General features: G+C 32.9%; 1 protein-coding gene across 1 annotated transcript in view; it reads left to right on the forward strand.

Moving 5' to 3' along the window:
• Positions 1-25,000, forward strand: part of LOC121117405 (anoctamin-4) — a 39,001-nt gene that overhangs the window by 12,079 nt on the left and 1,922 nt on the right. The window contains exons 2-10 of the mRNA XM_040711823.2: positions 16,143-16,316; positions 19,628-19,774; positions 20,609-20,721; positions 23,686-23,791; positions 23,865-23,981; positions 24,044-24,249; positions 24,316-24,482; positions 24,678-24,804; positions 24,859-24,952. Of these exons, the coding sequence (XP_040567757.1) occupies positions 16,143-16,316; positions 19,628-19,774; positions 20,609-20,721; positions 23,686-23,791; positions 23,865-23,981; positions 24,044-24,249; positions 24,316-24,482; positions 24,678-24,804; positions 24,859-24,952 (1,251 nt within the window). The remainder of the gene's footprint in view (positions 1-16,142; positions 16,317-19,627; positions 19,775-20,608; positions 20,722-23,685; positions 23,792-23,864; positions 23,982-24,043; positions 24,250-24,315; positions 24,483-24,677; positions 24,805-24,858; positions 24,953-25,000) is intronic.

A 25,000-nucleotide genomic window follows, 5' to 3' on the forward strand; every position in this document is an offset into this window, starting at 1 on the left:
AAGACATGCTACCCGAGGGCCTTGCAGTAGACGTCCGTGTTGACGTTGACCTTGAAGAGGTAGGGAGGCATCTTGCTCTGTCGGACGCTACGTCGCCTAGGACCATTACCTCAGCAAAATGTTCGGTACTGAAGGTTCCCTTGACCTGAGCTCTTGATTCAGCCAAGAAGCGATCATTTCTCCTCTTCAGAGCAGCGTCAACTGTGAAGATCTTCTTGTCGGAGATTGACTGTTGCACGGAGGAGGTCGCACACCCTCTACCGTTTTGCTTGTTGCTCGGACGTTTAAAAAAAAAATCAAAAACAGAGCAAACATTAAATTGTAGCTTTTTGTCAGTTCTTTCGAATGGCATCAATGAATTTTTTTTTCTCAAAGGCAAGGTCTTTATTTATAAATATTTAGATCTACGAAAATAAAAAAAATATACACATAAAAGTAAATTTGCGTTTGTATAAAAAACATAAATTTAACTTTTTAGTTAAAATTAATTTCCTTCTAAATTTGATGGAAAATATCTAGTTAATTCGGCGACAGAATTCCACGATGAGTTTTGCAATTGAGAAATCCTCAGAGATAAAGTGATCTATCTAGCTGCAGCCGATATTAGGATAGTCCTTAGATTTTTTCGGTCAATCACCCTATCTTCTGTGAGCTGTTGAGAAATAAAAGCATTGCAATAACTGACAGTCACACTAATTGATTTTTCCTCATCTGAACTATGCTTCATGTTAGAAGGAATACCAAATAGCACAAATGCTTCCCAATATCTTGCCTGAAAAATATAAAATATACTTGGAGTTAAGTAATATAAAATCCTATATAATTTTCAAGAGTGACTCAGGAAACAAAAGCGAGTTTGATATTTTTTATATATTCTTTCACAGACTTTACAATATAAAGAAAAACAAATCAATCTATTCCATATCTGAAATTGTGATGTGAATTTTCAACCGTCAATGATACCTTTCAGAAAATGCATAATCCTCCTCTCCAATGTTTGAAGAAGATCTAAGCTCTTTATATATTCTTTAGTTAAAAGACACGCAACAGGAAATTTCAAAAACTTCAGAATTAAATTTCAAACTAAATGTCATTTTGCCAATCTCTGCAGAGGCTAGTAGAATCTTCCAGTGTTCAGGATCGATTTGTGATCCATATCATGAAATGTAAGATCGTCCTCGTTAATGGCAATTGTTTCTAGCTCTCTCGGTTGTTTTTGGAGGTTCTTAAAGCAAGGCTTCTTGTTTGCATTTTGGTGGATCATATCAATTGTACTATTGGAATGCAATACAGGTGATTTACAATATAATTTTATAGCAGCTGCCCATCCCATGGAATGCAATACAATGCTGTACCCAGCATCAATAACTTATAGACGAATGACCATGTGATTAATCCCCTCCATTCCAACTGAAGTTTGGACGTGATGTCTGTCAAAAATCTTCATATAAATTTTTGAAAATATTTGAGAGTAGTACTAGTCCTCCTCGTCGATGATATCAAGTACTCGTATTTTATCAAATAATATGTTAACCCCCCTTCTTCTTGCTTTAAGAGCCTCTAGCGTACCGATGCTAGAGCTGTGGCCACATCAATCATTTGCGCAATTAATTTGTAGTTGTATAGGTCTACTCTCTTTTGCAACTTAGATCCTCTCCAGGCCCGACACCATTTGTGGGCTTGAGAGTTTAGCTTCACAAAGTTAGATAAACAATGCCCATTTGTCTCCCATTCTATTCCCAAAATCTTTACGCTTTCAACTACTTTACATCCTGTAATCATGCGCACCATCTATCAATAGGAAGTATTTTCTTCATTGATTTTCATCCCCGAAAATGGGGAAAATTTATCAAAATAGGAGAGTAAAATCTCAATTCTTTTCATTACTTTTCTATCCGAATTTCCCTCTGCCATCATTGTAAGTTTATCTGCATAAAGATCAATGAAATTATTTTTACTTCTTATACAAACACCAAAACCTCCATATTTCCGCATAAGTTTATAACTTAATTGTTCCATTATAGCCACAAACAGTAACAGAGATACGGGAAAACCTTGTCTACAGCTTTTTCCTGAGACTATATGGTTACTCTGTAATCCATTAATCACTATAGTTGCAGTTGAAGTTCCATTGAATAGGAGAGAACGGATTCGATTAAAAACCTTCTTGGAGGGTATTTCTTTAAAGCACGTAGGATAAAATTATGCCTTATAGAGTCAAAAGCTTTGCTGAAGTCAATCGCTATAATTGCTTCAAATTTTTTTGTCATAGTTGTCTCAATATTTCGTGAAATAGCGGCAATATAAAGTTTTTTTAGAAAACTTTTTTGTTCTGAACCAACTTTGTGTTAAGTATAGGCTCGATTTCTTTTGCTAAAACAGCTGCTAAAATTATATATGATTAATTAAGTAGCCTTCAATGACTCATTGATGTCTCAAAACCTTTTTTTTTGGGGGGGATGAGGGAAATTTTACCTCAAGTTAGAGCTGAGGGGAGCATACTCCTCTTTTTCATCTCAAATCCAAATCTAAGTAAATAATGAACAATATATACTCATTACTTATATTTTTCACTGGGAGGCCTTATTTATAAACGGGGAAAAATACTTATTTGAAATTAAATTTTTTAGAGTAAATTGTTTTTGGCCGAGCCACAAGGCGTGGTAAAGATAAAAGTTCGTCGAGGGGGGTTGCTAAAGTTAGTTCTCCACATCCTTTGACCCATTTAGCCAGTTTACACTAACAATCCATTGTAAAAATTTCCTATCAACAATTCCCTGGGGTGTATGACCCTATCACTAGTCTACAGGATCGTTCAGGTAAATCCAAATCATGGTTATTTCGATTTTAAAGTGAGAGGCTGAGACTTAGCTTTAAGTTAGTTGGGCAACTTTTAAATAACAAAAATAAAAAAATACGATGAAAGAGACCTGGAGGAACAATATCATCGAATTTGTTTGCGTGGTACACAGCCCAACGTATATCATGGATATGCTCAGATATCCAAAAAGAAAAGTCCACGACGTCTATAACTACTAAGGAGAAGGGCGCATACAAGAGAAATGCCCACAAGTCCCAGAGTGATAAAAACGCACTCCCATATTCCTCGTAGGCCTGAAACGTTCCTTGAAGTCATCTCCTAGGACTCAAATTAACGCACTTGCCAAAAAGTACCAAGTAAGCCGTGAAACAGTCTCTAGGGACATAAACACTGACCTGAGGATGAAATCATACCACTTCTACAAAAAACATATCCTAACAGACAAAATGAAGGCCTCTCAGGCTGCCCACGCCAAGAAAAATTTGAACGATTTCAAGTCCCATGATTACCAAATCATGTTTTTTTGGATTATACTTCGATCACAACAAAATGAAGGCCTCTCAGACGCCAAGAAAAATTTGAACGATTTCAAGTCCCATGATTACCGAATCATGTTTTTTTTGGATGAGAAACAATATACTGTCGACAGATCCTACAACATCTAGAATGACAGATGGTTGCCAAAGAGAGAGCTAATATCCTGCATGTCTTTTTTTTTTTATCAACATAACTTTATTTATAAATATCACTTTACATGTATTTGAATTAAAACTAAATTTTCTAAAAAAAAAATATTAATATTATATACGTAAGTACAGAAAAATATGTTTGACATTCTTCTTCTTTTTTTCCATAACAATCAATCTTCACAAATTTTTAGGGATGACATAAAACTCATATATAAATAATTTAAAAGAACGAGCTATGATTCATAGTTGATTATGACTAATGAGTGACTCGTAATAATGTAATATGCCTATTTCTCTCCCCTTTCCTCTCCCCCCCCTCCCAAAGCAATCAGTAACATTAAAAATAAAAACATAACAATAATAAACCCATAAAATCCAGGTCCTTGTTCCTACTCGCTAAATACAACTAAGAATACAAGCGTGCGCGTACGTACATATGTAGTAGTTAACTATTGTATTGAATATCCTGCATGTCTTTAAAATCAAGCTTCTGGCCATCATCATGATCCTTGGTGTCATTGGGACAACGGCAGTGTCATGCCCCTCCCCCCTCCCATCTTCTTTAAGCAAAAGGAGAGTGTGTGTGCTGACAAGTATTGTAAACTCCTGTCTGAGCAAGAGCTACCTAGGATGAAAGGTGTTGAGTTTCTTTTTCAACAAGACTCGGCCACCGCTCACATGGCCCCCAAGACCAACAACTTGTTGAAAGAAAAGAAGGTGTGATTGTGACACCCCCACACCTGGCCCGGTAACTCCCCCTATATGAATCCCATGGATTGCTTCTTTCAAATGGGAGTTAGAGGGGAAGGTCTCTTCCAAGTATCCCCGCGGACGTGATCAAGGACTGCAAATTGTATCAAGCGAATGATTGGGGAAAATGCCAAACCCATTTATAGATTTTTTTTTCTTTTTTATTATTAGAACTTGTGAATAAAATATCAAACCTTTACTTGGATTTTACATATCATCTTGGTTTTTTGGGTTTTAGTTTGGAAAATGGATATCATCTTGGGGTTGTCTTGCATAAAGAACAAATACTATGTTATTTTATTTACTTATTTGATTCAAGCTTATATCCTAGTGGATATAGTATGTTACTTTATATTTAGTGATGGGATTTGTGTAGGAGCGCGAGGAGAAGGTGGGGGCGAGACATATGGTATTACTGAATTAAGACCCATGTTAATATCAGCTGCCTGTTTACTGATTTTGGAGGGATAAAATGAATTAATCCTCTAAAGAAGAGAACCTACCTACTTCATTTAAAATTACACTAAATAAAGGCGAGAATTCTTTTTTTAGAATTTAAAGGGAGAAGGTAACACACCCACGAATTATTAAATAATGAACAAAAAAGAAAAAAGAAGAAAAAGCACACGCATCAACCGTTTCTCCATTTTTATTTATCAGAAAGCCCCTCTTTATTTATATTACATACACGTTTGAACCTGTTTTTAAAATGTATGTTTAACCCATTACGGTGCAAGCGGAATTTTCAAAACTTTAAGGGATTGTAGAACCAAACCTCTTTCACAATTTCTGCAATATGTGCCCCAAAAGGTAAACAAGGTTAATATTAAAAGCTATAATGGTGAAAGCTCATTGAAGAAATAAAATATACCTTTTTGTATAAAAATGAATTTTAAGAAATCGATAAAAATATTAAGATAACGTTTCTTGAATGTTAAAATATAATTGCAGGCTTGGTTTTTTTTCTTTTAAAAAAAAATATATCTAAATCTTGACACAGTCTGGGGAAAAGGATCCAAAGAAGGTTTGATCTTTTTCAAGAAATGACCACTAAAAAAATTCGTTTCTATATAGAAAAGTACAAAAAGTTTTAAAAAAGAACAAAATTATTTATTTCTGAAAAGTATTTAACTATTATTTTTAGGAAAAATGAAAAGCCATATATCTTTTTTGACCTCATATTCGAGTAGGAAAATTTAGAAAAAAAATGAGTAACTCCCGAAAGAAAAATCCTACCAATACTCAAAAATGTTTCTATAAATGGAAAAAATAACATGTAAACAATCGCAAATCCAAGAATACGGTTTATAACCCCTAGCCCAGGGAAAGTAATAATTAACGTTTCACGTAATTGACAAATGAATTTTTTATCAGCCTTTCTATGGTGTTAATGATCTCATAATTAATTAATTCTGAATTATTTATTGATTATATTCGACCATTAATATATTTGGCATTCACAGATAGTAAATTATTTGTATTGTATAACTAGGTCCAATTAGAGATACTCTAAGACAAAGCTGTTGAAAACACAAAACATATACAGGGCGATAAGACCAAATCGGTGCTTGCGTGCACCAGTCATTTTTTTAATAATTATTATGATTTGAATGCATCGTTTTCTAGCATTTCTTCTTAATGATTGAAAATTCATGTTCGATGAAAAAAAAAAAACATTGAAAAACTATTGAGAAAATGACGTATATTTCAGTTAAACATGAATTTTTATGTGTCATATTTATGTGCAATGAATTTCCAAACAAATTTCTAGAAACTTTATTTAATCTCGAATCCAATATTAAACTGCAATTTTTTCCGATTTCTTTTTTGCCAATAACTTTTTTGATTTTGAATAGATTTAGAAAACGTTTTCATTCGTAGAGTTGGTTTTTGAGACGCAAGTCACTTTTTGATTGATAACTCAACCCTTTTCTAATCTCTTTGAGCTCTAAAAAACATTTTTTGCGAAAAGAATAAGGTCCTTTATATGACCCCCTCCCCCAAAAAAAAAATCGGCACCCCTTTCTTACCCTCACCAGGTACAAAAGAGGCACACTTATAAAGTTTTAACCCCTTAGGCCCAACGGTGTAGCCCATCCATAAAAGGAAACACATACAAACTGTATTTCATATACGAATATATACAGATGAGAAGAGTTGCTCTCATGGAAACTTCCTTTAAGCAAATAACAAGAGTTAATATATATATTTATTTACGGCGGAGTATCGTTAACCTTTTTTAAGGTGGGCTTAAGCCCCGTCTCCCTCTTCCCCAAAAAAATGTTTATCATCTTCATAAATATATATAAAACAAACCCATTTATATAAGTATGACGGTGTTCATAATTTTTGGGGATAATTCCCAGAAATGATGAAAGCTAGCAACGCCTCTGTATACAATTATACATGACCACACACTATATATTTGTAAAATTTGTTGAGTTTTAACATCTGATTCTAAATATACCCTTAGATTTTCTTTATTAACGGCAAATTATTTGGAAAAAATATTTAAAATTATTTGTGGATGTAGTTTGATTATTTTTATTTATAAGGGTCTATTATTTTGTAAAATACGATTTTATTGGAGAAGTTTAACTTTGGGACTTATAGAAAATAATTTATTATCCGATAAATTGGTAGTTTATGAAAATTGTTAGTTTTTTAATTTAAAAAAAAAAAAGAGAAATCTTTCAATCTGAAAAGCTTAAGTTAATAAAAACTATTCTAATTATATGATATATTTTACTATTTGGAGATTCAAAGCTTTTTCTGGGCTTAAAGTTGAATACAAAGCAAAATGGCATGAACATATTTCAAAGCCTAATGTATTTTAATATTTAATATACAGGGGTGGTGGTTTTTTTAATGATCCCATAGTAATTTTAGAATTAGCTGACTGAGCCAATTGACAAAATCTTCGATTTGTAAATAATGCAAAAATTATTCAAATGGCCTCCCTTGAACAAACACTTCATTATCGCACATGGTCAAAAGTAAAAAAAAAAAATATTGTATTTCTCAATAATTGAATGGTTAATTCAGAGCTAGATAGATGAATCAGTTCCACAAATGCTTAAGCATGTAAAAATAACATTTAAAATATTAGATTAATAAAAGTTCTGAGCGTTTTCCTTTAGATGTATTTCGTGAGCTATATCTCACGATTAATACATTGTATCAAAAAAAAGCTTAAAGTATAGGGTGAGGACTCAAAAATTAGAAAACTTTAAAAGCCTTTTTCACTTCTATATATTTTTATTTTTTTGAAATTTAGGGAACAAAAGTTGGTAATTCAACAATTTTCTACACTTTTTATTCTATATGTCACCCTCCATTCTAAATGATGGCTTCAATACGGGGACGAACAGAATCACAGCTGGTCATGATGGAGTCTGAGGACAAGTAGATCAACTCCTCTGTGATAAAACCTTCAGGGTATCGACATTTGGGTGACAACTCTTGTTCGTCTTGCCCTCCAAGGCGAACCAAACAGCAAAGTCCAGGAGTTCACGCCGGGTGAAGATGAGGGCAAGGAGCCTGCTTGCATGGCGACAGCCATGTTCTCTCAACAGAAATACTGCACCTTCTTGGACGTTTGTTCCAGGGCACCATCTTGGGTAAACAAGCAGGTAACCCTGGGGAACGAGCTCTTCAACCAAGGTAAGACATGGTATCTGAGGACCTTGTAGTAGACGTCCGGATTGACTTTCTCGTTGGCCTTGAAGAAGTAGGGAAACATCTTGTAGCCGTCAGACCCCACATCGAGGACCATGACCTGAGATGGATGTTTGGTCCTGAAGGTTCCATAGACCTTCATTCTTGTTTGAGCCAAGAATAGATCATTTCTCCTGTTCTTCACAGCGTCCACTTGGAAGATCTTCTTGTCGGAGATCGACTTTTGGACGGAGGAGATCGCACACCCTATACCGTTTTGCTTGTTGCTCGGACATTTTTGATCGTACCAAAACAAAACAAACATCAAATTGTAGCTTTTTGTCAGTTCTTTTGAAGGGCGCCAATTACAAAATTGTGAAACATTTGAAACTGAGGCTAGGCGGCCTCAAAAAGGATACTAATTTTTAAGTCCTCACCCTTTATGCTTAAAGGTTAAGTGCACACTTTAAAAAAGAAGCCAGTTGTGTGTTACGACATTCCAAAACGGAAGTAAAAAATGAGAAAAAAATGATACATTCTTCAAAATCACTACAACCAAGGTAAAAAAAAACAAAGCAGTCGGCCCAAAAAAGTTGTGCTATTTATGGACCCAATACTTTATCAAATCGGTGTTTCCAACGATTCCGTTCTTTTAATATGGACGTCGAAAATGTCAAAAAAATAATGGAAATCATTGAGCTGGACCGGCATGTAAGCACTTATTCCATTGCTCAAGATCTGAACATTAGCCAGAAAACCGGTTGGAACCATCTAAATGGGATAATCCTACCTATTTGGATATTATTATCAAAATAAAGTAAAAATAATACAACCTCTCAGAACTTTTTATTTAATGGTAGTACCCTTAAGAGAAATATAAGGCACATGAAATACTTGAAGACTTGAAACTTTCCTATAGAGTTATTTCTAACCACTTGTATCAGAATTAACCAAATTAGATTATTATATGAAGTGTCGAATAATTTTTTTAAAGCCGTTTCTGTAGTCATTAAATATGTATTTACCTAAATCTAAATACATTTTTAATGACTACAGAAACTGTTCTAAAAAAATTAATTAATTTATTCAATAAATAAATTTATTTATTTATTTAGTAAATTAATTAATTCATGGAATTAAACATTTACAAAGGAATTTATATAAATAATTCTTTTGTAAATTAATGAAATTGTAGCTAGATTGTCGTTCCTTGCAAAATTATCGGGGACCTAAAAAGACACTTGGAAATTCATTACAAGAGCCTATACAATTATCATTTATAAATATAATTAATATAAAAAGTTTTTTGTTTTTTTTCTACAAATGAACACTAATTAATTTACATATATAACATATAGCCTATGAATAATACTTATTTTTCACACTATCATTATAAACTGAATTACAATATACAATTGCAAATATCAATTTATTAAACATTCATTTTTGGCCAATATCCCAAATTGTCCTTAGACGGAATATACCTCCAGAAAATTTTCTTCCTGCAAATATGATTTGAAGTTATAGTTTTAAAAAAATATGAAAATGGAAGTTCACGCACTTTTTGTAATTGCAACCTGAATATATGTTGTTTTTTTTTTTCCAATACCTCTATCATTTTTCTCGTAGAGCAAACACATACGTATCAAATAATAACTAGTGATGTTAAAATAATGCATAAAATGCCGCTAAATATGCAAATAAAAAACTCATAAATGCAAATAAATCTGGTGAAAAACAAATATATCATTCAAATTTCTCAATCCAGCAGGTCCTTGTTCCATTGAATTATCATCTTGTTAGAGTACTTCTCCAATAAGGTCTTTCAACTCCCGGATTCTAGATCTTGGCGTGGGTGATATTAGCAGAGACCAAGGTATTCACTAGGTCAGTATTGAAGAAGATGGGATGACGTTGATCACCTTCTTCGTCGCTCTGTCCCTTTGTTATCTAAATTCTTATTTTGTCTGGCGCACTGTACATGCTACTCTAGGGCACACTTCCTGTTGGCTTTAGTCCTTAAGTTGCAAAACTACTTCATTCATGCTCAATTTAAAAAGATGGTCTTTCACTTCAAACGAATGCAAATATATTGAAAAAAATTCAAATGGATCCCTCTTAATATTTATAGAAAAAAAAAGATTGTAAAAAATCTAAATAGCTTTGGTGGCTAGATGGATATAATATATGTAGCGAGGCAATCCTACCAGATAGACTCAGCGTGTTTATATAATGTATATATGATCTAAATTTAATAAACAGTCTTTTAAACTTTGATAGAGAACACCTCAGCTTCATTGGTGACCCCGACGTAATTCAATGACAAAACACGTAATAGTTCCGCAACAGTTTCAAACTCAGTGGTAATTAATTATCGCCCTTCGCCATTTATAATGTCCAATCCTGAATGCTGGTTTCGTCGACTAGAAATCAAATTTGAGCACAGAGATAATACGTCTAGGAGGACAAAGTTTGCACTTTTGGCCACAGCAATTCCTCTTGAAGCATTTGATATTATTGCAGATCCTGAGAGCAAGAACGATTACGCTGGAGCAAAAAGTTTACTCCTCAAAAAGTTCAGATGGTCGAAAAAAGAAAGAATTCAAAGGCTCGGAGATTCGTTTTCAGGAGAAGCTCCCAGCCTCTCTGCCATACATGTAGCGTCATTGGCGTGTTCATTTTTGGATAATAAAGTCATCAAGAATTCAATTGGATAGATAATTCGTGAAATTACGGTCTATATTATTCATCCTTCTAAAAGAGCTCTAGCTAGGGCGAGTCATACTCAAGATAATATTGAGTTTGCAAATTTTTGTCACAACCTCTCTTCATCTTCCTTAAATCTTTCTATCACATCAGTGGAGGACACTTTCAAAGACCCAGAAGTCAATGGAATGGCCAAAACATCTAATGATCACCATCCTAAAAAGAAAAAAAACTTTTATTTCTAAAAATAATCTGACGTGTATGGATCAAGGGCGAAAAATTGTATCTCCACCTGCACTTTCTTTAGCACGATGCCAAAAAACTCATAATTCCTCAGCTTTTTACAGCTGAGGTAAATTTATTAGAAAACAAACTGCTTTATGTGAAAGACTATTTGAGTGGCATTAATTTCTTGGTTGATTCAGGAGCTCAAGTGTCAGCGCTACCTATAAGCCAAATTAAGACTCCCAATTATAGTGAATTACCCCAAGCTCCTTCATTGATAGGTTTTGGAGGAAACAAAGTGAAAAACTATGGGAAAATAAATCAGACAATTGATATATTTGGTAACAATAAAACTGTTTGATCATTTTATGTAGCAAACACACAAAAAGCCATTCTTGGCTCTGATTTTTTGGCGCATTTTGGATATTCCATCAACATGAAGAAGAAAAATCTAATGGTCAACCATCTAAACCTTTCGGGAAACGACAGAACCCATGTTTCATTTTTCAAAAGAAATTCCCAAGTGTTTTCATCGAAAAAAATGACTTTAAGTCATTGGGTGAGGTAAAACATAAAGTCTTACACTCTACTGTTACCACAGGAATGACATGCTTAGGAAGAACAAGACGAGTTAATTGCAAAAAGTCAATATTTTTAAAGGATGAAGTGATGAAACTTCAAAGTTTCGGAAGAATTCGGCCCCCAAACTCAACATTTTCCTCACCCATCCACATAGTTCAAAAATCCAATGGAGGGTTTAAGCTATGTGGAGACCCTTGTGCTCTGAACAACATGTCAAAACTGTATCGTTGTCATCTTCCTAACTTGAGTGATTTTTCCTCCGATTTGTCTCCTGCCAAAATTTTCTCTAAGCTAGGTATTTCTAGAGCATATCACCAAATCACCATGGTGCACGATTCCATTTACAAAACTGCAATAATTACACCAGTATACGAATACGTACGAATCCCTTTTGGTCTTAAAAACTCCGCCCAGATATTTCAACGATTCATTGACAGTGTACTAGGCAATATTGCAGGAGCATTTGTCTTTTTAGATTATATCCTTGTAACTATAAAGGTATTGAAACACATCACCAACGTTTGGATATCCAATTCCGTAAATTATAAGACAATAACCTGGTCCTCTCCACGGAGAAGTGTGAGTTTTTTATTAAGGAAATTGAAGTTTTAGGCCATGTTATTTCAGAAAAAGGCCTTCTACCTAACCCGGATCGTATTAAGACACTTCAAAATAGTTTGGTCCCTACAACTGTAAGTCTTTATAAAAGTTCTTAGGATTAGTACAATATTACTCTAGATTCAGTAGAAATCTTGCAACGTATATTCGGCTGTATGAATTACTAAAAAAGACATCGATTTCAAATGGACTGAAATTCATACAGAAGCTTTCAATAAGGTAAAATCATCACTCTCCGAAAAATCACTCCTATTTTTAGAGATCCCAAATGAAATCTTGCTCTCACTATGGACGGTTCTAATATTGGCATGGGGGCCGTATTGGAGCAGTTCAAACCAGAAAAAGGCTAGGACCCCATAGCATTTTGGTCAAAAGCTTTTTCATAGACTCAATGTAAATACTCTACATTTGATAAAGAGCTCACTGCAGTTCAAAAAGCAATTAAACATTTTCAGTGGGTGGTTGAAGGATATCCTTTCACAGTTTATACTAACCATAAACCGCTAACAACAGCCCTATTTGTCAAGATTCCATGATGGACTCCAGGACGAGCACGAGCATTTTCATTTATCTCTAAATTTACCTCTGACATGCGACACAATGAAGGGAAATGTAACGTCTCTGAAGACTTCCTATCCAGAAAAGTATTTAGCATTTACGTAGAATATCATCTCTGCAAAAGAATAGTAGAGCATCAATCTATACGTCATTTCCTTTCCCATTTTACAAATCAGTCAAGTCAAATCTTTTGGGAAATATGAAATTTTAGACTTTGTCCGTTGGAATAGATTTAAAATTGCATTAGGGAATGATTTTGCTCTCAAAAAAGAAATTTTTGTCAAACCTTCAAACCCCCACAATCATCCTTAAGACCAGACGCTGAATTTTCCCTTCCGATGGTCGCTTCACCAATGTTCTTGTCGATATTGTTGCCCCATTTCAAGGTGTGAATGACTATTTACACATCCTCACAGTCATGGAGATATATACCAGATGGTCAGAGGCATACCCCATAAAAGGTACCACGGAGAATGAGATCTCGAAGGTTTTCAGGGTAGGCTGGATCACTCGAAACGGCGTTCCCACAACGATAGTCTCAGATCAAGGCACCCAGTTTACGGGGAATGTCAGAGATAAAAACATTAGAGGTATTAGGAACCAAATATAAATTAACAACTTCCTATAATTCCCAATGAAACGGTTTCATCTAAAGTTTCTGTGGATCTCTTAAGACTACCCTTTGTGCCAGATTGCTCAACGATTCAGACAATTGGGTATAGGCTCTTCCTCTAATCATGCTGGATCTACGGAACACCACCTTCGAAGGATCACATTTCTCCCCAGCAATGTCCGTCTTTGGTCAAGCCACTCGACTCCCTGAAAGAATTTTCGAAGAAACTCAAAAGGAATACACTGAATCCTTCTTCAGAGCAATGGACACCATCTCCCAGCGTATGCCTCATAAATAAATAGAAGAGAATTGGATCCGACTGGATTGTCTGAAGCGGAATATGTCTATTTGAAAGACAAACCAATAAGAGCACCTTCATCCACCTACTTACCTGTGGCCCGATAGGCTGATGAAACGCTTCACGACTACTTCTTAGATTTTTGATCCAACATAGATAACGTGTCAAAAGATCGTTTGAAGCCAGCATTTCAATGGGAGAGTTTTCTTCCGAGAGGAACGAGGTCTATTAACTATACATCGTAGTTCCTTCTTCCAAAATTATAATTATAAACTGCTTGTTGTTTGTTTCTAACGATGCCGCTCTGTTTTGTTATATGTTTCTTCTAGGAGTAAAATTAGAAACGAGAGATGGGCGTTAGTTGCTGATTTTTTGTAATGACGCCTCTCTGTTTTATTTTGTTTCTAGTTAGAGGATGTTCCGATCAAATATTAATCTGATTACTACCTTAAACATTTGTGGTCTGGTACAATGATGAAATATGATTGTTATAACTTATGATAAAATGTTATGTAGATTTTTTGTTTGAATTACGGTAAGCATCCTCTTGGGAGGGAGAGGGGCTATGTAGCGAGTCAATCCTACAAGATAGACTCAATAGGTTTATATAACGTATATATGATGGGATTAGAATAAACAAAATTTTAGTATAAACTGAGATAGAGAACATCTGGCCTTCATATTCATCCTTTCCTCTTCTTCTTCTCTTGCTCCTCCAGTACTCGCCCTTAATCATTCCTTTTTTTTAATAAATGAATGGGAGGAGAAATACAAATTAAGGTCAAAAATGCAAATAAAGGTCGAAAATGCAAATAAATCTTATTTTCATAATTTAGACATAAGTTGTAATATCTAACGCGTGAAAGACGGAAAGGAACGATGGATTTGTTGCAGAGTTATAAGTGTAGGTCCTTGTGGGACTCGGAGTAGAATTGAGGATCGACATTTGAGTAATCCTTGCTTATATCATTTTTAGCAGATCGTTACTTTTATTGTTCCACGTAACCTTTCATATAAAAATAGATAAAAAAGAGGCCCAAAATCAGTTGGTAGTTAGCCAATTCTTCTCAAATATGAAACTATTATTCAAGGATTGTTAATAAATGTTCCTTAACAAAAGCTAAATCAGTCCATCAACGTTCAGAGCACTGATTAGAAGAAAAGAAGAAGAAATATCAAAACTTGCCAACCAAATACAATGGATATTTTTGTGAAAGGAAGGTCATAGATACAATCAAGGGACATCAATCACTATAGCCACCTTTTGCAAGATTGTGCCCGTTTCAGGTTAAGTAGTTATATCGGTCCTGGTTCTTTCATTTCAACAGTTTCGGTCTCAGTCTCCGCTCAGATTTATCGGTCTCAGTTCCGCTCTTAAGTCTCGGTTCCTTTGAATAAAGGCTCAGTTTGGTAACAAGCACTTAAAACAAGGGATGTCGCTAGAAAATTCGGGACCTGGGAATGATGGTTGATACTTTATATGCATAGTTCGCAGTGCCCCAGAGGTGCCCAAAATTAGAGGTTGCGTAAGACAATGGTTTTCAAAGTGAGGCTAGTGTGGGGATGGGGGGAAATTGAAGATTACTTTCAATATATACATACATAGTACAAATGTTTTGTATAAGGGGACCTCAGCTAAAAATTTATTAGTGTATGTGTGTGGGTGGGGGGCTTGGTATAGTAAAGTTTGGGAAACCCTGGCTTAAGAAATATTATACGTATAGAGGCCCGACAAGCATAGTAGCAGATCTGGATCCATAATTTACCCCACCCCTTCCATCTTTTATTTACAGCGTCTGGTGCCTACAACCACTTTTACAGATCCATAAGAAGCCCTTAGCTATTTGGAACTCAAATACAACTGTATCATCCTGGCAGCGTAAAAAAATTATTAAAAAACGCTGCAATTACACAAAAGAAAACACAGAAAATAGACTGAATGATTTAAGCTAATTTATTCGATCCAAAGGCTTCCAACCCCGAGGAGGAGTTTTCTTTTTGGTATTTAGGTTTAAAACTTGTTTCACAAAGTGGCACATAGTGGTATGACTACTGTCAAATTAACGAGCCAGGTCATTGACGGTCACCTTGACTTTTCTGCCTTGAATGGTGTATTTAACTGCTTCAAACAATTCTTTTGGGCTTGATCTGGACCTTGTAGAAGCTTTTGGTGTGCCTCTTGAAGTCACCCGGTACAGAGTAAAGCGGTTATAGCCCAGTACTTTCGATATCACTGATGTTAATTTTCCACGTGCGGATATCTCCAGAATTGCAGCTTTACTTTGCTTCATGTTTTGGTTATGTCGCTCTTATTTACCGGTTGACATTGGTTATTTTTTGTTTGTTTTTAATTTTTTAACATGTGATTAAAATAAAATTAGGATTCAACATCGAAATATAACAAACAGGACAAAAGCTAAACATTTAAAATGTTGCATTTTAGACGGAGGTGTCTGTACCATATCTACAAAACTATGATATACCATCAAACCATAGAACTTCAGATTAAGTATCTAGCATTGCATATATTACTCAATCATATAAAACTGTACTCTGTTTTCAATTCTGACATAATAATGAACTTATTTTAATTTAATTTCTGAATTTATGCATCATTTGATTTAGAACAAACAACTCGAGAATACTGAAAAAGATCCAGATATATTTTTCGAGGATGGGAATCGACAGATAGATCTTATGATCGCCTTTGAGGACAACGTAGAAATGAATAATGCACGCCTAAGTTTTGAAAGGAACGTTAGAAAAATTGGACTTCAGATGGAAATTGTGCATAAAACTGTAAGTGACCATCGTATTTATATATAAATATATACATTGATATAAGATATAATTATGGATAGGTAAAATATAGAGAACAATAACATTTTTGAGACCAGAAAAGTGAAAACGGTTGGTGTTATTCTCCTTTTTTTGTTCATTCTTTTAAAGATTGTTGTAGGGTAAACCTCTTTCTCTCTCTTTCTGAATGATGAATTCCCCTACTTATGATGTGTTTTTTTTAAATGCAATAAATTTGTAATATATAGAGTATTTTCACTCATGAAAATTGAAGGAGACAAATTATGGAATATTGGTAATAAAATGTCTTTGAATTTTATTTATGTTGTAGATAAAAAAATAAAATCTCTGAATTAAATTTAGTGATGATATTTTTACCACACAAAATGTACAAATTTTCAATAAACCTTCCTAAAAGTCCATCAAATGGCTTATGAATACAAAAAGACTCAACACTTGCATTGAATACTACCTGATGCTCGTAATAAACAGTGATATTTTAAATAAAAAGAATTTTTAAGAAAATCTTTTTGTTGATCAATTAAGGACAGGAAAAGTAGGATAATTAGAAAAAAAAAATATTTTTTCGATTGTAATAGTAAATTTATTGTGTACACAATGGAAATGAGATTGTGTAACGATATAATAACAAATTTTAATACATATTAGGCTCTGATATATAATAAAACTAGGCATTAAAGGCATAGATTTTTGTTAGAAGGTAATGTTTAAGTCTTTTTATTTGTTGGTCCCATTTTGTCATCCAATACCTCCCTTAATATTAATGAAAATAGGTTCGTCATTGTTATAAAGCTTACTTATTTAGGCCCCCAAAATAGACGACTTCAAAATTTGGACATCCCGTGAAAATGCCCTATATGCTTAAATACAATCTTAAAATATTTTTCCTGCAATAATAATACTCTAAATGTTGAAAGTTCCTCTCTCATTAGGAGTAATAAATTTTCTTTACTCTTATATATACAATATACAAGGTCTTATCAAAAAGTAACCGTTATTTTCTCATTCCTAATTCAATTCGTATTCGATTCTCAAATTTATTTTTTATTATGCTGTTACAATGCCAAGTGATGTGTCGATGATTATTTAGGACAGAAGACTCCCGTCCCTCGCTAGTTCAGTCACTGTCTGGTCCAGTTCAGTCCTGCATATCAGTCCTAAAATTTACCAAGTTCGGTCATTGATGACGTCACCCAACTATATTCTTTATTTTTTTAATCAGTTCTAGAGCTGACAGTCTGAAGGACTGGCAGTTTGAATGACCAGCAATCTTAAGGGCCGGTCCTTAGACTAGAGTGGACCGATTAAATAATGACTGACATAATGTATATCCGTTATTTTGAATTGTTAGTTTGTTTTAGCAAATAAAAAGGTTAAGACGCCTTTTGTTGTATTCTACGATTTTTTTAATAAGGTCTTTATTTATATTGCTCAATATGTGCATAAAGAATTAAAACAATATAAAGGGTAAAGAAGGATTAAGTTACTAAAAAATGTAAATAAGTATTGTGGCTTAAAATTAGACTACCAAACCAATACCTAAGAGCAATAAAAGTATTGTTTAACTAATTAATAATAATAAAGATAAAAAAATGTCAAACTGGTGAAAATATTATCAATTTAAAATGTTGACCTCTTCATAAAATGTTCTTACAGACCGACGATCTTCTTTAACGTCGAATAGTATCAGAGGGAATCAGAAATACGATACCAAATCAACTCAAGTACGTAGACCCAGGAACTACCATCCGTGTTTAGGATTTTGAGATAACAAGCAGAGTATCTGGCAGAGGCAGATATAATTATTGCCTTTGAATCTTGCCTACAAACATTTTCAAACTTGGTTAGCTTTAATGCAATGAGAACCTTAGCACTTAACAAAGCAAAATGCATGGCTTGACATTCGTGTTACGATTTTCTGGAAAAAAGACCGAATAAAGTTAAAGCTTTAATTTCCCATATTATGTGGTTTGTCATTTCTATGTTCAATGATAAAAACTCTTTAATTAATTCCCACAATAGGACTATCAACAAAAAATGCTGAATACTATGAAAGAGCTTCCCACAGTCCTTTCAGGGACTATTGAAAAAGATGCAATTTGTGGATATCTAGAATTGTGAAAAAAAAAAAATTCCTTCAACAAACTCCACACAGGGATTCCCTAATTCTTATCAGCCAAGTGTCTGGTACTTTTAAAGATTTTCTACTATTGAAAAAAATGTGGAAAAATCAATTTAGGCGATAATTCTTTTAAAACTTTTGAAGAATTGTTTATTTTTTATAATTTGGCATTTTGTAAAAATAATAGTTATAGAATAATATTGTCTTCCAAAAGATTTAAATAATTTTGTCCTAATTTTTTCCTCTAGAAATGACACAGCACATCAAAATATGTCTAAGCTTTTTATCGGTCAAAAATAAACTAACAAGTTAAAATAGCGTTCATTTTAAACATACGCTGTGGACAGGTGTAGTGGTGTGTCGGTGCTTGTTTATTTGGCTCGGTCCAGTCTTAGGACCGGTTGTATCAGTCATCGGTTCTTATCCTTAAGACTGTCGGTCCTTCAAATTGTCAGTAATAGAACTAATTAAAAAAGAAAAAAATTAAGTTGAGTGACGTCATCAAGGACTGAACTATATGGGTTTTAGGATTGAACTTAACGGGACTGCAGTATTCAGTCCTAAATAAGGACTAACACAACACTAAACATGTGTACCAAGATAATAAAATAGTTAATTTGATAATCGAATTAGGGGTTCCGCAGGGGGAGGTCTGAGGGGCTGTATCCCCCCCTCAACCAAATTAATACATTTTTGCTTCTTACGTTAAAATTTTAATATTTGAAATTTTTTTCCAAAAACTTAATTTTATGTAAAGAGCCGTAGATTTTTGATATTTTTTTTAAATAGAAATAAAAAAAATTTAAAAAAAAATTATTTTAATAGCATTGAATTTTTCGAATTTTTTTCCCAAAGATTTTATTTTTGAAATATAATTTTTGAAAAAAATTATTGGTTTGTGAATAGCTGTGGATTTTTTTTTTTTTTTTAATTCAATATTTTAAATTTAATTTGTTGTCAATAACTGTGGATTTTTGAAATGTTTTTAAAAAAAATTAAATATTTGAAATCAAAAAAAATAAATAATATAAAAAGCATGTCTCCCTCCCCAGTATAAAAATATATATTTAATCCTACGGATGCCCTACAAATACAGGATTAGAAAATAACGGTTTCTTTTTTATCAAAGTATTTATACATATTTATTTACTCATAATCTAACTCTTAGGACTCTCTGGATGAAAAGACTCATTTCCTCAAAATTCATGCTCCAAATCATGTATTGGAGCGGAATGCCGAGTTTCTACGCATTAAACCTCCTATTAATAGCTATGTTTTAAATTATTATGCTATGGGTGATACCTCGAAAAGCATTGTAAGTAATATTATAGTTTATTGTTCCGAAACACCTCATTTATAACTCTAAAAATTAATGAGAGTTAATAATGCATGTATTTGTGAATGAGTTAAGGTGCAAAATAATCGGATGGGATGAAGTAATTACAGGGGCGTCCGCACGGGCTAGGGTGAAGGGCTAAAATCCCGCCCCCCAAAAAAAAAAAAAAAAAAAAATATTAAGGATTTTTTGCTTTCTACTACAAAATGTATTAATTGAAATTTAATTTCATTTTTTATAATGTTTTTTTATTTTATTTTTTATGAAGAGCTTTGGATTTTTGAAATTTTTCTCCGAAAATGTAATATTTGAATTTTTTTTTCAAAAAATTTTATATTTGAAATTTCATGTTTGAAGTTTTTTTCCAAAAAGAATTGGGTTTCTGTGAATAACTGTGAATTTTTGAAATTTTTTCCTGAAAAATTTAGTTTTTGTGAATAGCTTCGGATTTTGTATGTTTTTCCAGAAAATTTAATATATGAAATTTAATTTATGAATTTTTTTTTCAAAAATTTAATTTTTTACTGAACAGCTATGAATTTTTGAAATTTTTTCCACAAAATTCAATATTTGAAATTTAATTTTTCTAATTTTTTTGCAAAAAAAAATTGTTTTGCCATTTCAAAAAAAAAAAAATACAAGAACCTAGCCATCCCAAAATATAATACTGCGGATGTCCACTGAATTATCAGATTCCTTGCTAAGATTTTTCTTTGGCAGTAGTACAGGGTCTGATAATTTTCTTCATTTATGTACAATGTACACTTTACTTGTTATATCATTTTCTAATCAAAGAGCCTTAATTCATTCTAGATGGAAACAGGATCAGAAATGCATAGTTTCTCAGGATCTCTTCGTGATAGTAAATACATACAACCCGAGCCAAGAATCTTCAAACCAGGTTTTACACCAAACATTATCGATAAGTATGAGTTAATGTACCATGATATGCAGGTATTTAAGCTTGCAATCTACTTTTAAGTTACTAATGCACATACCCAGGGCCGCTGTCTGTCGCAATCAATTCATAAGTGGGGAGTTTACTTATATAAAAATGTACTCACGTAGTGAACACTAAACTTTTATAAAATATGACATTCCGCATGTAAAATAAAAGAAAATTAAAATTAAAATGGTAACCCTGACAATTTGAAGTATGTTTCCGAGTAGGGCAGCTTTGTTTTATTATGTTGCATTGAGTAGTTATAAGAGAAACGAAATAAACGCAAATCCTACTCTGTATGGAGCAAGTACACATAGGCTTGAATTACTCCGATGTCAATTTTTAATCAAGCTATTAGTCTAACAATGACTTTCACTAATAAATCTCAGAACAATCATCAGTATGACTCTCCGTCTGTCATGAGCACACTCACTAGTGATTACTTTATATTTTGATTTTCTCTCTTCAAGGATCAAAGAATAAGGATAACAGCTTTGGAAAATAAAATCAACATTCTTTAGATTGCCAACTACGAAAAATCTGGGACGCATTAAAACACATGCGTTATATTTTATGCAACTCTAGTGATGATATAAGAAATGGCGTACTCAATTTATCTCATTCATCAGTTCTTTCAGGAAAATAATTTCATAAAACTCCAATAATTATGCAATTCAAGATATGTGACAAATTAAGATCTCAATTTGTCTTGTTTTTCGTTGATTATTTAATGTGTTTTACATAGCATACACTTACGATTCTTTAAATATTACTGGTTTCTGATGTATCCTTGGAGTTTTTTTAAAGATAAATATCCTACTTAATATCTACATAATGATGTATATTCGTAATTATAAAAAAAAATATTGAAAAATACTTATAAATTTCTTAGATACAGCTTTCAAAGTTACAAAGTACCTATTTAATTATGATACGAGTATTTGCATGTGCAGGTTACAGTCGCTTTAGTAACCTCAGTTTTGTGAAAGGCTTTCACCAGCTCCTCTCCACTCATCTGACAACCTAGATTTATGTTTTATCCATTGTTACATAACGACGCAAGAAATCATTTTTATTTCGCTTAAACAGCAAGAAATAACGCTGTTAATCATCCATGTGGTGTTGCTTCTTCACTGTTGTGAGCAAGCATGCCACCGAAAACAATTTTGTAAATTAATTTACTTGTTTCATGAACTAATATGTATGTGAGAAATTATACTTTTCACTTAGAATATTTATGTATCGATTCTTCGACATTGAAAATTTCCAGTTTAATACTGTTTTTACTCGAAAATTCCTATTAATTCCCCAAAGTTCCCCTGTTTCCATCTTTGAAAATTCCCTAAATTTTCCAACCCTAAGTAATTATGACGTAATTCACCTCCGAACATTATGTTTCTTTACTTGTAAATTATTGTCTATGACAATAATGATACTAATTTTTGGATTAATCATTTAATTAGTTCAGATGTGTTGTGTCTTGACGAGGTTGAGGAAACACAAACTATTTAAAGGTGGAGAGATCCAGGACGACCGAGAGACAAATGAGGAGAAGGAAAGGCGTGGAGGAATAAGACAATACTTATTTATAAGAACATCTGTATTCTTATTAACACAAAAACCTACTCTAATACATACATAAAATACAAGACTATTTATACTTAAAACGAGGTAAAAAACTGTACTTTAAACACATATGTATATACATACAAGAAAATAAGAGAAGAGCACAAGGGGGAAGAAACCACTAATAAATTACAAGATGCATGCTTGTTGGCACTATATATTGAGATGTCTTATTAGACTTATATACATGTAATTAGCAGGGCTATGGAGTTGGCATATCAAATGTCCAAATACGACTCCAGTATTTTGAACGGCTACACTCTTCGTAACAAATTAATTTAGACTTTAGATATGTTGGAGAATTGTGATTGTATAGACTTTAGAGTAAGTATAGAACACGTTTGAAATTTGTGAAGTAAACTTATAATTTTTTTTTCAACTTTCATAAATTAATAGTACTTAATACCAATAATCTATAAACATTTAGAAAAAAAAAACAACTCTACGAACACTCACTGTAAACTTCAAATTATAAATAAGTTTTATTTACATAAATTATAATAATTTTCATAGTCGGAGTTGGTATAAATTTTCCAACTCTACCAAAAAAGGGCTCTGACTCCAACTCCGCAGCCAGTAATTGGATTGAAATTGAAGTATTTATTGTTTTTTTATCACACCATATGGATGTGGACCTACTGTCATTGATAGAAAATATAGAGTACAAAGTTATAAGTTGCCTGCTGTTCTCATCCCTAGCTATTCCAGATTAACGAAATCCCTTATACTAATTCTCCAAATGTATATAGTTTTAATATATCTTAAACTATGAAGACATAATAGATTCACTAACTTTTATATGTGTATTTCCTTCAATTAACCAATGCGTGGCTACAACAGTAATGTTAACATACAGTAGGATCAATAAAAATCAAAGCCAATTTTGAGTTAAGATCACTTACAACAATTTCCTTCCAAATTCTTAGACGAATATTTTGTAATAAGTGAAATAGTACAGATTTATACAGTAACATTGCTTAAAACGTTGCTTTAGTATCAGTTCACTTGAAACTACATTTACCACGTTTTGGTTCTGATCACACGATATATTATATCCCCAGTGTCTTGGAGAAAAATGTATAATAAAAATTTGAATTCTCTCCGAGCTGTTATTATGACGGCGTGGTATACCATGGACACAGCTTTCATCGTCAAGAGTTATTTTTGAGAGTAACCAATCCTCTCATGCATGTATATTTAAAGAAATATCAAACTTTATTTGATTTTTCATGTTTAACTTTGTATTATATTAACTTCAAAAATTCATATTAAACGCTTTTAAAATCATAATTGATCAATTAATACTTTATTATTTTCATAGATTCGTTGTTAAAGAGAGAGCAAAAGACTTTACAGCATTACAACGAACACAGATAGTTTATCAAATTCTCTCTAGAATAAAATATTTAGATAATGGTGTTGAAAAGGTGGGCAGAGTTATTTATTTTTAAATAAAGTAAATCCAATTAAACTAAATTTTGATATTGCTGAAAAACATAGTGTGGTATCCAAAGACTTGTTACGAAAGGCTACTACAATGCCGTATTTCCATTACACTCTGGAGACTACAATTACAAAGACAAAGAACTTAATAAAAAATATATGAATGAAAGACGAGTAAGTAAATATTACCCATTTGTAAATTGATACATACTCATTAAGCCTAGATATTATTATAGCTCCTTTTTATGGAATGGGCAAAGCTTAAAAATTTTTACAAACATCAGCCTCTCTGGCTAATTAAGCAATATTTTGGAGTCAAAGTAGGACTTTACTTTGCCTGGCTAGGTCTTTATACTGAGATTCTCCTTATCCCTGCGATTGTGGGAGTTGCTTGTTTCCTCTACGGAGCTGCCACAGTGAATAGTCCTCTGAACATTGCCAGGTTTGTCACGCCATATAAAAATCATTCATTAACTAAAAACAATAATAATGAATAATTCATGTTTAGCAAAGAAATATGTGATCCAAAGATTATGGGTAACGTGACTATGTGCAAACAATGTGAGGAAAATTGTCATCCTTGGCGTTTGAAAGACGCATGTCTTTTATCCAAATTTACTTATCTCTTTGATAATGCTGCTACGATATTTTTTTCAATTTTCATGTCATTTTGGGGTAAGACAAATTTTTAGATTCTTGGAATGTTAGAATATTATCATTTAATTATTAGCAAAGTTTAAACAATAAAAGCTCATTCTTTAGAGCCAAATCAATATTTAATTATTTACAAAAGCCAACTACTACATGAATTGTGCTTACATAAGACATACAAATATATATTTACTGACTGAAACTATAATTATATTTCAGCTACGACTTTTTTGGAAATGTGGAAAAGAAAGCAGGAAATTCTGAAATGGGAATGGGATTTACATGATGAAGATGACTCAGAAATGGAAATTAGACCAGAGTTTGTGAATTCTGTAAAAAAAACAAGGTAGAATTACTTCTTTTAAAAGGATTAATTGTTCCTTATATATGTTATTTTAAGAATTGATCCATTATCGCAGAAAGATGAAGTTTACTTACCCAACTCCGATAAGATTCTTCGAATTTTTTTAACCTCAAGTATAGTGTTGGTTTTAGTAAGTATTCCTTTGTTTTGCTTGAGTACAACGCTTTCATCATTGAAA

The sequence above is a fragment of the Lepeophtheirus salmonis genome, chromosome 5, assembly GCF_016086655.4.
Source record: "Lepeophtheirus salmonis chromosome 5, UVic_Lsal_1.4, whole genome shotgun sequence".
In the NCBI taxonomy this organism is placed as follows: domain Eukaryota; kingdom Metazoa; phylum Arthropoda; class Copepoda; order Siphonostomatoida; family Caligidae; genus Lepeophtheirus; species Lepeophtheirus salmonis.